The sequence below is a fragment of the Parasteatoda tepidariorum genome, chromosome X2 (assembly GCF_043381705.1).
Source record: "Parasteatoda tepidariorum isolate YZ-2023 chromosome X2, CAS_Ptep_4.0, whole genome shotgun sequence".
NCBI classification, from domain to species: Eukaryota; Metazoa; Arthropoda; class Arachnida; order Araneae; family Theridiidae; genus Parasteatoda; species Parasteatoda tepidariorum.
This window is the reverse complement of record NC_092215.1, coordinates 9125642-9141929: the sequence shown is the minus strand read 5'-3', so window position 1 is coordinate 9141929 and position 16288 is coordinate 9125642. Positions and strand designations below refer to the sequence as shown.

Genomic DNA, 16288 nt, shown 5'->3' with positions numbered 1-16288 from the left:
CAAAGAATCTCTTTATAACATTATTTTTCTCAGTATGAGCATTTAGAAAACTGCAAAAACTAAGTTAACCTTTTTTCAAAGAACTTATTTTCAAAATGTAAAAAAAAAATAAAGAAAAAAGCGAATAAAAAGCAATTGATCTTTTAAAGAAGAAAAATGTAAATACATTCTTCAGGAAGTTTTTAAATATTTCAAGAGAACATTTCAAAAGAAAAGAGTACAGTGATATAACATTCAAAGACAATCATAAACTTTAATAATCCAAAACTACAATACACTTTAGTATGAAAATAGTAGACGTAAAATATGCATAAATAGTTCTAAAAATATCATTTAACAGACATTTAAATTTTTCTAATTTCTTTAGGAGCATACAATTTACATACTAGCATACAATTACATACGGAGCATACAATTTACATTTATTTAGTATTACAATTTACATTTATTTACATTTATTTATTATAAAATAATATTGTTGCTAAGCTGCTTTATTACGAAATTGTAAAAATCTTTCTAAATGACTTACCACATTGTACTTCCCATAACGAAACATGTTAGACATAAATAATGTAAATACAATCATACAATTTACATACTAATACAATCAGCATTGTAATACAATATACACAGTAATAAAACCATATTCTAATATTATATGTCTCACTTCCACTAGTTATATTCTATATTCGCGATAGCTTCTTTTCCTTTCGCCTCTTTCTGCATTCTATAGAGTAGCATGGAAATGTGGCTAACGATAAAAAAGCGAAATGGAATAGATTTAAGTAGTCATTAAAAACTCCACATAATTTTTTTTATAAAAAAAATGTGACATTAATATATTTACAAATTAAAACGAAAATACTATATGAAATATATGAATCTATTGACATTATCAGTGTCTCCTCTATTGTTTGTGAGCTTATTTTTAAGTTATTAAATTCATAGCTCAAATGGGCTAAGTCGTCCCCCTTATGGTAAATTTTAGAAAAATTAAGCTTGAAGAAACTGGAGATATCGATGATTTATGAAATAATGAAAATAAGATGAGAATTTACAATGAAATTAAAAGCAACTTACTGCACAGTAAAGTTTTGAAAAAGAAAACATAGAAAAGCCCTAAGCACTTTTAATTCACCTCTGTTATTATAATTAATATGTATTTTTATTTATTTATTTATTTTTATTTATTTATTTATTTATTTATTTATTTATTTATTTAATTATTTTATTTATTCATTCCTTCATTCATTCATTCATTCTTTCATTCATTCATTTATTTATTTATTTTTATTTTTTATTATTTACTTTTTAATTTTTGATCTATTTATTTTATTTTATCTATTTATTTTTAAATTTTATTTTTCCATTATTATTACCTTTAATTTGGAAAAATCACAATCAAGTGTTATGAAATTGACACAAAAATATTTATATTACTCAATGGTAGACACAAATGTCTAATTTTCTTTAAAAAAAATAAATTCTAAGAAGGTAATAATTTAATTAATATTTTTTATCTTTCTGAAAAAAATAACATTATCCTCCAACGGTAACATTGAGGCTTATCGGGGTAAGTGGATATGGAGGTCTGTAATTTTAAAAAATTCATTTATTCCCTAAGTCCTTAAAAAAGGCGGGATTTGATTAAAATAAACTATTTCCTATTTTCAACTCTGTATTTAGTTATAATGGTTTATAAATCACAAATAAAACTGTCATACTACAAACGTTGTCCAAAAATCCACTATATTTTTTTCAATTTTAAGCTTAGAAAATAAAGCATATACAGTTTTTACAAACATGCACAGACATAATGACGGTTTGTTAAATAAAATTTGAACTTTAACGGAAATTAACACTAAAAAAATTAATATAATGACATTTCCGAGGGAAAAACTTAATTCCGGTAATAAAATCCATAATTCTGGATCTACCAAAATTTACGGTTTTTAAACGCAAACCTAACATTTAATAAAACCCAAAATTTAATAAAAATAAAAAACGTAAAAGTGAATTTAACCAAATAAACTGTTTTTCTGTTCTAATGTATCATGTTAAAATTACGAAATTTTAGTACAGTTACCAAATTTAATCGCAGATTATAAATCGATATTTTATTGTTAATTTCATAAAAATCACGAAAACGCTTCGGTAAAAATTACCTAACTTTTTGGTGTGCCTATACAGCCAGAAAAACTGTAAATTTTACCATATTCCGGTGGTTTTAACCATATTTTTTCTCAGAGTACATTTGTAAGCATATAAACTAGTTGTAAAGCATTAGTATAATAGAAGTTAAAAATGGTAATTTCAGTAAAAACCTAAAATTTCGGGAAATCTCGGCAAGCAATTTTTTGCCCCTTTTTCGTTTTTATATCTAAGACTGGCAAAATTTCAAGACGCACTGTTAAAACCCGTGGCTAACTGTTTTAAACTGTCCTAAGCTAAATTTTGTTGCAGGTTACCTTAAGTGTTACAATAAGATTAGGAAAATAGCAATAAACTATAATTCAAAATTTGTATCGTAATAATATAAACATCATAAAATTAATAAAACTGTTTTTAAATGTTGACAAACTAAACTTTGATTAATTAAACTATTTCTAAATGTATGTCCCTTTAAAATATATTTATTAAAAAAATTTGAACTGAAAATAGTTCGGTTTTTTTTGTGTCTTAAACTGTTCAAAAATTGAATTATTTAGTGTAATTTTATAAGAAAGTTTAGCCGCTTAGAAAATAACGAAGCAGGTGAAAAAATTTAATAATTAAACTATTCTTTTATTTATTTGTGGAGGAATTAGAAATACATTTCAAAAAAAGTATTAATAGAATTTGAAAGTTTTTAAAATGAATCCCTAAAATGATTTCTGGTAAAATGTTTGATAAAAGTACTTTTATTTAAGCTTGATATTCGAAAACAATGTTTAGTAAAATATTTTGGAAATGATATATTTACTGTAATTCAAAATTCGAAAATATCTCAGCATTTAACAAACATTGGACGACGCACCATTATGTAGTCCAATGTTAGATACTATTGAAATCAAAAAATTATACTATTGAAAAATACCACTTCTATAAACGCTGTAATCATACTATATAGCATACTATAGCAAAATAGAAAATCATAGCCTATAATCATACTATAGCAAAATAGAAAAAAAGCAATTTTAAAAATATAAATGCTAAATTTATGCAAACTTAGGTGATATTTTTATTGTAAAAAAATTATAAAATATGAAACATATGACTTAAGTTTCCCATGAAAATATCATTTGTATGATTAAAGTAATCAATAACTTTGAGCCTTCTTAAAACTAACATTCATTCTATTTTAAGACATGCTTTCTTTCGTTCAAAATGATGCAATGTAATCAGAAGCGCAGCTAAGTATTCAGCACCAGGGGACAAATTCAGTTTTTGCGCTACCCTGCAACATTATATTAGACAAAAACTCTTCGCAAATAGAATACGTGTCGCAAGGTTACGCGATTTTTCCCTTCTCTACACTTTCTTTCTTTCCGTTACCATGGTTTCGTGTCTTGCTTTTTCCCCACCACAGTTTATTTCAGTAAAAAGTTGGAATATACTGAGTTTGAAAAAAAAGTAAGATTTGCTGTAACCATGGTAAATGAGAGGGGAAAAGTAAAGAGAGAGGGGAAGTCACGTAACCTTGAGATGCTTATTTCCTTTCACAAAGAGTATAAAAGGTTCATGCTCATCAGAACAATTTCAAACTTTATAATATATGAAAAAGGAATTGTAATGATTGGCGTATAATTTTTATTGAACACTTTTTTTTGCTTAGAAATATTATTCTAAAACCATCATTAGTTAGTTAAATTCGAAAATATTTTTAAATCCTCGAATTCTTCACCCAAACCTTAAGACATTAAGCACTTTACAAATAACCAACAAAATGCCTAAAATCAATTCAATTTAAAAACAGACATAATATATTACAATTATAATTTCATGGAATAGCATTTGTTCGTAGGCCCATTTCTACTTTCCGGGAAGGATAATTCTATGAATATCCTTAGAAAATGATATCAATATTCTATAAACATATCCATGAAGGATCTTAGAATGATCTTATTATCTTTGAATAATCATAAAATAAATTACAGATAATATGAAGATTAGAAGGTAATCCTCGTATTAAAAATTTCAGCTTTCATCTTCTTGAAGTTATCACTCATAACGTTCATAATATTATCGCAGTCTCAATTCTTAAGATGCTAGACACCTAATGAGAGATGCTCAGTTATGTTACTGCATGAAGAAAACTTAAGTAATTCTTATTATTACTTTCTTTCTTATTTCCTCTTGAAAATTCCTGAAATATAAAAAAAAATACTAAATTAGAAATTGAAAAGCATTGTCATGTGCTCAATTAATTGAAATATCACGCTGTAATGTTTATTTTAATAATTGGTAGATAATAAATATTATCTACCAATAAGAATTTAGACACCCATGCCTATCAGAGGAGGTGGAATTACAGTCTGGAGCTGTTTCTTCTGGTATTGAATGGAACCATTGGTCTAAATTCAATGCTGACACTTTCTGCACTATTTTAGATAGCAATGTGCTTCTTATGTTGTGGTAGTTCTACGGGCTGGACGTCTGTTTACTCCCAGGACGACAACTCGCTCATTTGGAGAAACAATGACGTAACTGATAATTACTCGAATTATCAGTTACGTCATTGTTTCACCAAATGAGCAAACTCAAGCTATTATGTAGTGAGGTTCTCTCTGGGTTGGTATGATAACAATGGGATTAACAGAATGAATTGCGCTGCCCCGACCCTAAACCTTAATCCTTTCAAGGAATCTCTAGAACGAGTTTGATCACCGAATTAAAGTGTGCAACAACCGTCCATGGAATTTACTCTCTGTCTAACTAAGAACTCTTCTCACCACCTGTCTAGAACACTATCGGTGACTATGGTAAAACAAAGAATATACATGGAAGCAAAAGGTTAACTTCCATAGACTTCATGTAAACAGTCATCAAATCGACAGCATAAGATCTTCGACAGCATAGGGTAGGGGCACGACAGCATAGGATCTTCTTGAAACAAGTTTGTATCCACCCTAACCCCCAACCTTTCCTGGAGTTTGAAACAGGGAAGGTATGTGTTCTCTTTTTATTTATATTTGGTCTATTACTTTTCCATGGCTACTGGCTGACCTATATACTGTAGGTAGATGAAAAAATCTTAGAGAAGATAGAAAGTCCGTGTCTTTTCAAAAACGAGAGTAAGTAAATGCTATAAACCGTCTGACAAGGACTAGTGTGAAAAATATGCCGGAGATCTGATACTGTTATTGCCTGTCATGTAGGCTCCACCAACTATTGAATTTAAATAAATGTTTCTTTCTTTTTCTATTGCGAATGACCAAATACTTATTCACAGATGGTGTAGAATGCTTTATGTAACATCTAAATTAAAGTTTCTGCTCTTAAAATATTTCCATTTTGTGATCTCATCAATTTCAATTAAATTATTTAAAACGTTTTTAAGCCTATTCATTTAAAAAAAATGTACTTAACATTTTTTAACAGTCTGAAACAAGTCTTTTAAACAAACAAGTTTTCGAAATAAAGTCTTGAAGGAAAGAGATTTCATTTCATTCCCATTAGTTTTATTAATAATTAAAATTAATTTTGATAATTTAAGTACTTATTTTATTTTATTAACTTTAATAATTTTTATTTTATTAATATTAATTTCACTTATTTGAAATTTTCTAATTTCAGCTTATGAATTTCAATTTCAGAGATTTTAATGCTTTAATTAACTTTTCAAAAAAACAATTTTTTAGTTCATTTTGTCTGTAAAGTTAGCTTATAGTTAAAACAATTAACTTCTCTTTTCTATAAATATTTAGTTTCATAATTTTAAATTTTATTATAAATTTTTATTTTTTAGCTATTTAATTAACTTGAATTTTAATGATTTTAGTTTTTTATAAATTTTTCATAAACCGACATTTTTAATGGGTTTTTTATCGAATCATTTCCATTTAGTTAAAAAAAAATTCTCGCTAACCCTAACGGTGAACTAGAAAAAAACACCTGCAGTTAATTTCTACTATTCCTTATATTTTACAAATTTAAACTTAACAGATGGAGCTTGTATTATATGAAGCAAAAAATTACGACACTTAATATTAATTTATAACATATTATATCAAAAATATATTATTTAATCAATATTCTTCACTATACATGTGCTTTCAACTGCACAAAATTTAAGAGAATTTTTTTAATAAAATATAGAAAATTGTGCACAATGAATTAAGAGAAAAGTCTCAATTTTATAATGGTTTCAAATACTCTGTTTAAGAAACTTTGAAGTAAAACTTTTTGCTCATTTATGTTGCATTTATTCCAAAGAAAGTACATAATATTTTTTCTTTTTTTGCTTTTGTCAGACGACACTGGCGTAAATATTTGAATTTTTTAGCTAAACAACCCCATAAATTTCTGATTAGTTGCAATCTGATGAGTTAGCTGGCTATTCTAAATAATCATTAATTCATAACGTGGTGACGTCGATTTGCCTAAATTACTTGGTACACTTTTTTTAATTTTTTTCATTTTTTGATAATATATTAAAAATTCAAAAGTTCTTTTTACAAGATTGTCACGAGTCCTATAATTTTATAATAATAGTATTTAATTGCTGTATACGAATTTAGATTTTTTTAGGACTACTTTATAGTTTAGTGATCTGAATTCGGAGAGATAACTGAAAAGTTACAACAGTTACCAAGCCACCCCGAACCTAAAGTCTAAGACTTTAACCTTTAATGATAATGCTTAGAGTTTAAAAAAGTAAGGAAAATTATGTACAAAAGTCCTTGTTCAGTAGTAAAATTCGGTTTTAAGATTAAAAAAGCTCATTTAGAGTTATGTCCATTTTCTTATACACGCAATTCGAGCTGTTTGCGAAATTAATAACTCACCACAGATTTATTTTATTTAATAAAAAAATTATGTTATAGTTTATTTGATACCCAATAGTTTCCCAAATAATGTGTGAATATCAAAGCACATAGTGACCGAAGAAAGTACGAGACAAACACGTAGCAATAAAGAAAAGTGGTTTAACCATAAGGAATACAGGAGCAGACTAGAAAAAGTTTTTAAAAAAAAAATGACGAGAAACAGGTGTGAGGGGCTTGGCAGGGAATCCGAGTGCGCAAGATGTAGGAATTAAAAAAAAAATAGATATTCAAACTTAACAAAAATGATAGGACACTTAAAATATCACTAACTAAATTAATCAGAATTTTTCAAAGAGCGGAATTATTCTTGGAAGTCAACGTCAGAACATAATACAGAATAAAACTCAAACCTGTAATTAAAATTCCAAACATGTAATTGTACAGCACTTACAATAATTGTATCGTACTTACCTTCATGATATGAGTATTTAAATAAGCCAAAAAACTACCGATGTAAAGGAAAAAAAGAATCTTACCTGAAATATCACATCATCAAAGAAAGTGAATTCTAATAAAACGATGAAGGAAAAAATGAAACCAGTGTTTATTCTTTTGCATTATGTGCAACACATAAATATGTTTGAGTCAAATAATCCCTAAATTTGTGAAAACTTTAAACATAAATTTTCAGTGATATTATGTCACTCATGAACAGAACATTTAATAAAATATTTATTTGTCACAATGATTAAATAAGTTTTTTTTAAGATCAGTTTCGAATTCAATTGGCTGGAACTAATGTGCGCATGATGCACCCTCTGTTAACTAAGTTTTTAAACTTTTGCTTTTAACTCTCATTAAAAATTGATTGATTATACCGGCAAACCAACGTCAATTGTTTTATTTTATTTTATTTTACAGTTAATATAATATCAAAGTTTATTACGAAATATAAAAAGTATTCAAATGATTGGCATCATGTGATGCTGTCTCTCAGAGTATAATTAAAAAAAATTACTTTACCTTAAAGGTCCTCTTCTGAAACCAACTCAACTTCACTTTCAGGCTTTTCTCCAGAATCCTTCGCTTCCTCGAAAATATTTTCTCGACTTTCTTGAGTCTCAAAATTATCAGTGTCATCATCAAATTCCTCTGGTTCGTCATCAAACGGTTCCTGTGTATCTACAGTTTCCACAGAATCAGCAACTTCGAGGCGTCCATCATCCGATATCTGTTTGGTCTGATCGCTGTTTTCTGAATGTAAAATTTCTATTTCGTAACTACTAGATCGAGGTTCTTCATAATTTCTGTACTGTTTACTTCTTCCTCGAGGTGGAACTGACTTTGATTTGTAACCGAGATCGCCATTTGGTCTTCTAGCTACTCCATAATTTGGAACATGACTAACTTGGTGGCTAGCTGAGTTCTCATAACCCGATTTTTTATTTTTCAAATCATATAAAGTGTCTTCTTCATTTAATTTAGCTTGTTCTGTATGTTCGTAGACTTTTCTACTATTAAAAGGGATTTTTAAACCATGGTTTCTATCCACTAAGGGTCTTTCTGAGGTATAAGAATTTTGGTCGTGGTGCTGCTGAGGTGTGCGAATTGGGTATCTTCCTCCAGAATAATTAATTTCCTTTGTTGTATCAGAAGACTTTGTTTGTTTTGGAAATTCGGGATACTGTGAAACTTCTTTTATGGGATATTCTTCGTGGTGCTGCTCTAATGGTTTCTCATATTCCTTACTTTGATGAAATGGGTTCTCATATACTTTAGCCTGAAAAGCATGATGATGCTGTTCTAATGGTTTCTTACTTTCTTTATTTTGATGTAATGGATTCTCAAACCTTTTAGCATGATAAGCGTTACTGTGGTGTTCTAATGGTTTCACGTATTCTTTATTTTGATGAAATGGGTTCTCATACTGTTTAGTTTGAAAAGTATTATGATATTGCCCTACTGGTTTCTCATATTCTTTATTTTGATGAAATGAACTCTCATGCTCTTTTGACTGAAAAGTAGTATGGGTTTGCTCCAATGGTTTTTGATATTCTTTATTTTGAGGAAATGGGTTCTCATACTTTTTTGTTTGGAAAGCATTGTTCGTTTCTTTATGAAAATGAGTTTTACTCTGTGGTTTCCTTCTATGAATGTAATTTGGAGGGTTTGGAAATCGTTTGTATTCTCCCTGAACTCTTGAAACGGTTATCACCTTTTTATCATAGTTGTCGTTTTTGAAGTGATGGGAGTTATCTAGAATGGGTTTTTGAGCTAAATAACCATTATTATGAGACGTTTTGGGATGCTCATGAGTTACAGCTTTATCAGTTTCAGGCAATTGTGAGATGTGCGTCTGTTGTAATTCGTCAGCATGACCAACTTTCTTCTGCTGTAATTCTTGAATATGATGAATATTGCCTGTATGAATCGCTGGATGCACTGTTTCTAGTGAATTATGTACTTTATTACTCTGGTGAAGTGGAACTCCAATGTTTTGGTTAGAGTAAATGCTTGGATCTCTTTCCTGTTGAACTTTAGATTTTGAATAATCAATATTATGAGGTAAATTATGACCCCTCAAAGCAGTTTCTGATTTAAATTGACTCCGAAACCCATCATCATGGTAAGCAGGAGCTAGATTTTCAGAAATTGCTGAACTCGTATGTTTATGATAGGAATCCAGAAAAGGCTTGAAATTATGAGAAACTTCCTTAGCACTATGGAAAGTACTGTGTAAATTTTTCCCCGAGCTATATCCATTTGCAGTTCTTCCTAGAGAAATGTCAGCTAAATCAAGCCCACCTAGATTTATTAAACCAGAAATAGAATTTTTATAGTTGTGTGGTAATAATGGTGATGACGAACCTTTAAAATTATCTTGATAATCATTTCCAATTAAGCTTGTTAATGATAGTCTTTTTGGCGTATGTATATTTTGATAAAGTGAATGGTGATCATAAGAATGTATACCTTTCAATAAGTGTAAATTTTTTGGTGCTGGTACGACATGAAGACCACCTTTTACTGGTATTCTGGCAACGTAATCTGAAGGAAAGGGATACAATGCATGACTGTATTCAGAGTTTAATGTATCATAAACGCTACTATAAGAACTCGGAAAACTGTTTATTGTGCTTAATCCAAGCCATGAAAAAGGTGACTTTAACTGGCTTGAATGATAAGCATTCAGGGGTTGTGAATATAGTCCGAATGTTCCTTCAACTACAGCATATTTAATGCTTATTAGCATAAGCAAAACCTATAAAAGATTGTCTGATTAGTTAAAAAAATTTCCATACATTGAAAAGTGATTTCAAAATAACAAAGGTTGCAACTTTATCCTAATAAATCAGGATAGCGGTTTTAAAATCAAAAGTAGTAAAAAATATTCAAAAAAGATTTAGTTTATCAAGAAAGCGACAACCTGATAAATCAGGACATTGCTATCCTGATAAACCATCACGCAAAAACAGTGTTTAAAATGCGAGTTTAAAGAAAAATGTGAGTTTAAGAAAATGAGTTTAAGAAAAAATACGAGTTTAAGAGAAGGAGCAGAGCTATTTAAGAAACAGCAATTTATTCCATTTTTCAAATTTCCCTTTGGGGCACTGATAACAGAAATCCTCCTGCTCGATTTTTAAATTATTCACGGTGAAATTATGATAGCTAATGTTTCGTCGTTCATCAAATGTTCGTCTGTGCATAAGTCAACGTGTTTTTTAACATTAAGGATTAAGAAATTTCATAACCAAGTAATTCAAGCCTTTGTTACTTCCCCATTTCGGAAAATTTTCTGATTCAATTTAATGCTAACTTAACTTTTTCTTCCTTTCATATTCTTAAAAAAGCTGAAAAAAATTGTTTTCTTTCAATTTTATTCAAAAAAACAAAATTTTGGAAGAAAAATTTGGTACGAAATATTTCACAGTATCAAATTATTGTTGTTAATGTTTTTTCGTTCATCAAATATTCGTCTGCCCACATCTCCACGCACTTTTTTACTCAAAGGATAAAAAAATCCCGTTGTTAAGTGTGGTACCCTATGCTACTCTCACATTTCGGTAAATTTTCTAATTGAAACTCGAATATTAAAATTCCAGTTAAGGATATCTGTTTTAAAATGACCTTTCATAGCTCTTCATCTGCAGAATGAATTAAACTTGGCGACATATTTCAAAATAATTTTTTTTTGTAATTTATAATTTTATAATTGTTTTTAAATAGACAAAATAAATTTTATATATTACTTTAAAACCTAAAAAAACGATCTTTTTTTTTTCTTTTTTTAAAAAAAAATTCCCCTCGTGAGTGGCACTTTAGATACCTTCCTTGTAAAATTGGTATTATAACAGAAAACCTTAAAAAAAATCATCCTTTTTTCCTTTTTTTTTACAAAAAATATTTCAATTGTATTCAAATTTTTCTCTAAGAGTATAACCTGAAAGTCATGTGAGATTCAAGGCTCTAACGCACTCCATACAAGGCCTCTGGCTTAGATCTATTTTCAATTAAATTGACAAATTTAATAAAATAATAATTATAAATGTATGTGAGTGATTCCCCGAGTTAAGGGGTCACAGTACCTTTGCAACAATTTTTTAAAATAAAGGTATAATCATTCATTTTGAGGATGCTTTACATGCTCATCTAAGTTATAATTAATAATTTATCTTCAAAAAATGATTAAACTGCTTAATTTTTTGTAAATTTTAAAAAAAGTTGAAAAAATTTTAAATTTTTAAATCCCGAAGGCTTTTTTATTTTAACATATTTTCAAAAATTTTTTTATTCATAGTCCCCCCACCTTCCAAATCCANAAGCAATAAAAAAAAATTGGTATTTTTGTCATTTTTTGGGTACTGTGACCCCTTAACTGACTGACATTCACAGAGCAAAATGATAAGTATTTTGTGATATGCTTAACAAAATATTTTTTTTTTTAAAGTTTCCTCATTAGCTGGATTTCTGACACATTTTTTTGTCGTGTTTATTTTTCCCAAGATTATGGCTTTTTTTTTTAGCTGAATCCATTGGATTAATTGAATTCCACGAGTTCGTCTTGGATAATTTTACAAAATTTGTTAAATGTGGCAGTCCAGGTCAAAGAATAAGTTCTCCTGATGGAAATTTCAACAGATTGCTTTGGCCTACCCTGGGCTGTCGTACCAAATATAGTGATGGTTGATGGTATTTCTCTATATTTAACCATCCTAAAACATCCTAATTAAATTTGTGTTATAATGACCATGCAATAGCTTCCTTCAGCTAAATATTTGCGTCTTCAAAATTTAAATTTCATAATTGAACTAATGGTAATAAATTTAAGGTCCTTAGTCGTCGATTAAAAGCCCAGCTTTGGTTGAACATTTAAAGTCATTGCTTTCTTGGTTTCGAATTTTATGCAAATTTTTCTAAATGCTAGGATTTGCACAAAAATTATTCAAAATGTGGGATTTTTGCATTTTTAATTTTTCACTTACATTTTAAAACAATTAGTGCTTTTCTGAAGCTACAAAATTTATAACGTGTAATTGATTAAATATTAAGGAGAATAGATCAATGGTAAAATGACATGAAATAATTCAGTCAATCCAAATCCTGTCAAGTAAGATCCTCTTTCTATTTCTTGGATTATAAATTAATATGGATACACACAGTGCATCCCTAAAGTGCGAAAAAAATACAAATGCTCCCAAATTAATATTTAATGAACAACGAAACATTAAAGAGAACAGTTTAACAATTTACAATATTCTGTACCTAAATTTTCTACCAAAATTCTGTTCATATAAATAAAATTAAACTAAATCATTTTTTCAGCTTTTTTTAAGAATTCGAAAGGAAAAAAAATTAGTTAGCTTCAATTTAAAAGAGTAACTTTAAAAGATTAAATTATAAAATTAAAATAAAAATTCCATTATTTTTAGCAATAAATTAAAATTCCTTCATAATTTTACATTTTGCAAGCAATTTTTAAAAAAAATTTTATTAGCTGAACTATAACTAGAAATCGTTTGCATTATATTTTTTATAAATATTAAGCGTGATTTTTTATCGCGCTTATCGCAAAATTTCAGCGATTTTTTGAAAAAAATTTTCAATTTTTTATATACATATTTATATTCTAAGCTGAACCATAAGTCTATTTTATTATAAATTGCTCTAAAAAAACAATAAAAATTGCAATTGTGAATGAGATAAAATTATGAACCCATTTCACTTTTGCTCCTGTTTATCTATAATGTACAAATTCGGCCCAATATGCGTCAAATTTAAATGAAAGTTAAGCGAAGAATTTAATATCTTGTTTAAAAATCACAAATAAAAATTTGTTTTCTAAAAATAAAATTTTTTTAAGCAAATAAGTAACTAAAATTTCCATTAAATGTTTAAAAAAATAATAAATATAGCATTTACAGAAATACACAATAGCGAGGTGTTCTTTAACAGGATTTTAAAATTTTGCTCTTTAACAGGGTTCTTGAAAGTAAGTTTTTTAAATTAAAAGAAAACTACCATTGCTTTTAAAATGAAAATTTGGTTTCGAAAAGTAAAACATAAATTTAAAAATAAATGATAAAAATTTCGGTTAAAAACTATGCACAAAATTACTTTTTTTATGAAAAAAAAGTGCACAAAAACAAAGTATGTATATAAATTCCTTATTTTGTTCTTGATAGTTATTTTTTAAATAAAAATTTAACATTTTTGAAAAATCAAAGAAGTAATAAAAATTTTAAATAAAGAATTTCTCAAAAAAAAATTTTTTTTTAAATATACTATATCAAGATCCACGCATTTTCGCTTTCGTTCATTATTATTGAAAGTTAATGCATGAATAAAGAATGAATTTTTTTCCTGAAAATAAAAATTGATGTTATTTTTTAAGAAAAAATAACTAATTAAAAATTCAATTGCAAACCATACAGAAAACTACATTTTTTTAAAGAAATACACAATATCGAGGCCTATAAATTTCAGATTTGGTTCTCAATCATTGTTTTTGAATGTCAGTTCTTAAATAATTAAAAAATTCACATTGTTTTTAAAATTAAAAAAAATTTCTGTGATAAAAATTGGTGTTTTGAATAAGTAAATAAAATTTGAATTAAAAACCTCTCAAAGAATTACATTTTTTAAAGAAAAACTAAATGCCGAGGTCTATACTGCCGTGCAATTGATAGAAACAGCGAAATTTTTCACTATAATTTTGAATCACTTCATAACTTTTTCTTTTTATTGCTAATGCTATAAACTGATATGATAACATTAATTGTACCTTAACTTAATTTATATTTTACTTTAACTTAATTTAATATTTATTTCAATTCAAATGTTTATTTAATTGCCTTTTCTTTACTTAAAGTAGGGGATTAAGATTAAGTGCATTTCCCGTACTACTCAGTTTTATTAATATCTATTTGAGATGACGATATTTATATTTTCGGTCAAACTTTGAGAAACGCCCCAATTAAGAGGATTGGGATAATTTTTGACCACCAGTGTTTAATGTGAGCGAATCTTTCAGTTCCCCTTTTCAATTAAGGATTAGTTAAAAAATATCGATATTTTAATTTTGATTTGATTTTTACTCTTAACCTAAAATAATTGTGCTTTAAATTTTAACATGTGGGTTTTTGTAGGAGATAAAAAAAAAAGATATCAGGAGAATAAAGGAGAATGGGGTGTTGATAATTTATTTATTCTCATTTAGAGAGTTAAGTGATTAATAAAAGTGATGGGTACAAATGGAAAGAAAGTAAATATGAGAATATTACAAGAAGATCTTCAAAGATTTTGTAACTAAATATTTTGCAATTCATTTTCTTTGTCTGTTTCATCTTCGAAATTTTAATTCATTTAGACAATAAGTATTATGGTTTTATATACATACTTTTTTCTATTGATTATTTATAAATTTAAAATGAAAGGTATGTTAGATTATAACTTTGGATACTTTAATCTTGTGCATAGTCACAGCGGCTGCGCAACAGAACACTCAAATAGATTTTCAAAAAATTAACGAAACAAAATTTGTTTCTAAAAAAAAATTATAATTTGTAATAAGTAGCTTATCATACTAAAATGGCAAATATATAAAAATCTCAAATTTGATTTTTGTTGCTTGAGTTGATTTTTTTCTTGCACGGCAGTATAAATTTTAGATTTTGTTCTTGATCATTGTTTTTGTAAGTTAATTCTTAAATAAAGATATAAATATAATTTTTAAAAAAAATTCTAAAACTTAAAGTTAAATTTTTTTTAAAAAATGAGCAATTGAAATTTATAATCAAAATGCTTTTTTTAAAGAAATGCACACTGACAAGATCTATTAAATTTACATTTTGTTCCTGAAAGTTACTTCTTAAATAAAAAAGAAACACCAGCATTATTCTTAAAAATAAAAATTTATTTTCTAAGAAAAAAGGTATTTTTTTAAACAAAACAAAAATAAACAATTGAAATTTGTGTAGAATATGAATCAAAAAATTACTTTAAAAAAATCGACAATATCAAGGCCTATAAATGTTAGATTTTGTTCTTGATCAAAGTTAGTCTGAAAGTTAGCTTTCGAATTTTAAAAAAAAAAAAATTTAACCTTGTTTTCAAAAATAAAATATTTTTTTCCAAGAATAAAAGAATTTTCTTTTGAAAAATAAATAATTAAGATTTCTAACAAAAAATACATAAAAAATGGCTTTTTAATAAAAAAATACACAATAACAATCAGGGTCAATAGTTTTTGTTTTTTGATTAGAAGCAATAGTTTTTGTTTTTGATCAAAAAGAAATCAATTTAAAAATTAAAATATCCATTATATTGAAAACTCACCGTTAAAGCCATCATCTGTCCCATGTCCAAGCTTAACTTCTCAATGACCTACCACTCCTTTCACTTTTATATTGACTTCCTGCTATAGAAAGAAAATCTACTTCCGAAAGCGGGTCGGGGAATAACTTAATTACCATAATTTTTTATTTTTATTTATAAATTATCACCAGTGTCCGATATCGATGGACAAATCTTTTATTAGAAACGAGATCGATATGACTAATGGTAGAAGTGGAACAAAAAATAAGAGCAATAGAAAATTGCCCTTAAGTAAAAATCAAAATATACGCAAACCAACGTAAATTAATAGCCAGAAAGTAAAAGTGTTTTCTTTTTCTCTTCAGTTACACATTACTTATAAAAAGTGCTCTAGCCTCAGAGAAAGGCTTGGCTGCCGGAGGTTCTTTTTTGGGAGGAGTCCTTTTAAGAGTTAAGGAAAATTATTGTCTGTCTGACAAGAAGCTATACAACTTATGTTAAATCAA

The 16288-nt window shown here is 27.4% G+C and overlaps 1 protein-coding gene across 1 annotated transcript; it reads right to left on the bottom strand.

Annotated features, from left to right (window-relative positions):
- Nucleotides 1-228: 228 nt before the first annotated feature.
- Nucleotides 229-15891, bottom strand: LOC107443365 (uncharacterized). The gene is made up of 3 exons (XM_016057214.3): nt 15804-15891; nt 7992-10230; nt 229-4345 (listed from the first exon to the last, which is right to left on the bottom strand). Exons 1-2 carry the CDS (start codon nt 15825-15827, stop codon nt 7993-7995), a joined length of 2262 nt encoding a protein of 753 aa, XP_015912700.2. The 5' UTR covers nt 15828-15891; the 3' UTR covers nt 229-4345; nt 7992.
- Between the last annotated feature and the right edge of the window lie 397 nt (nt 15892-16288).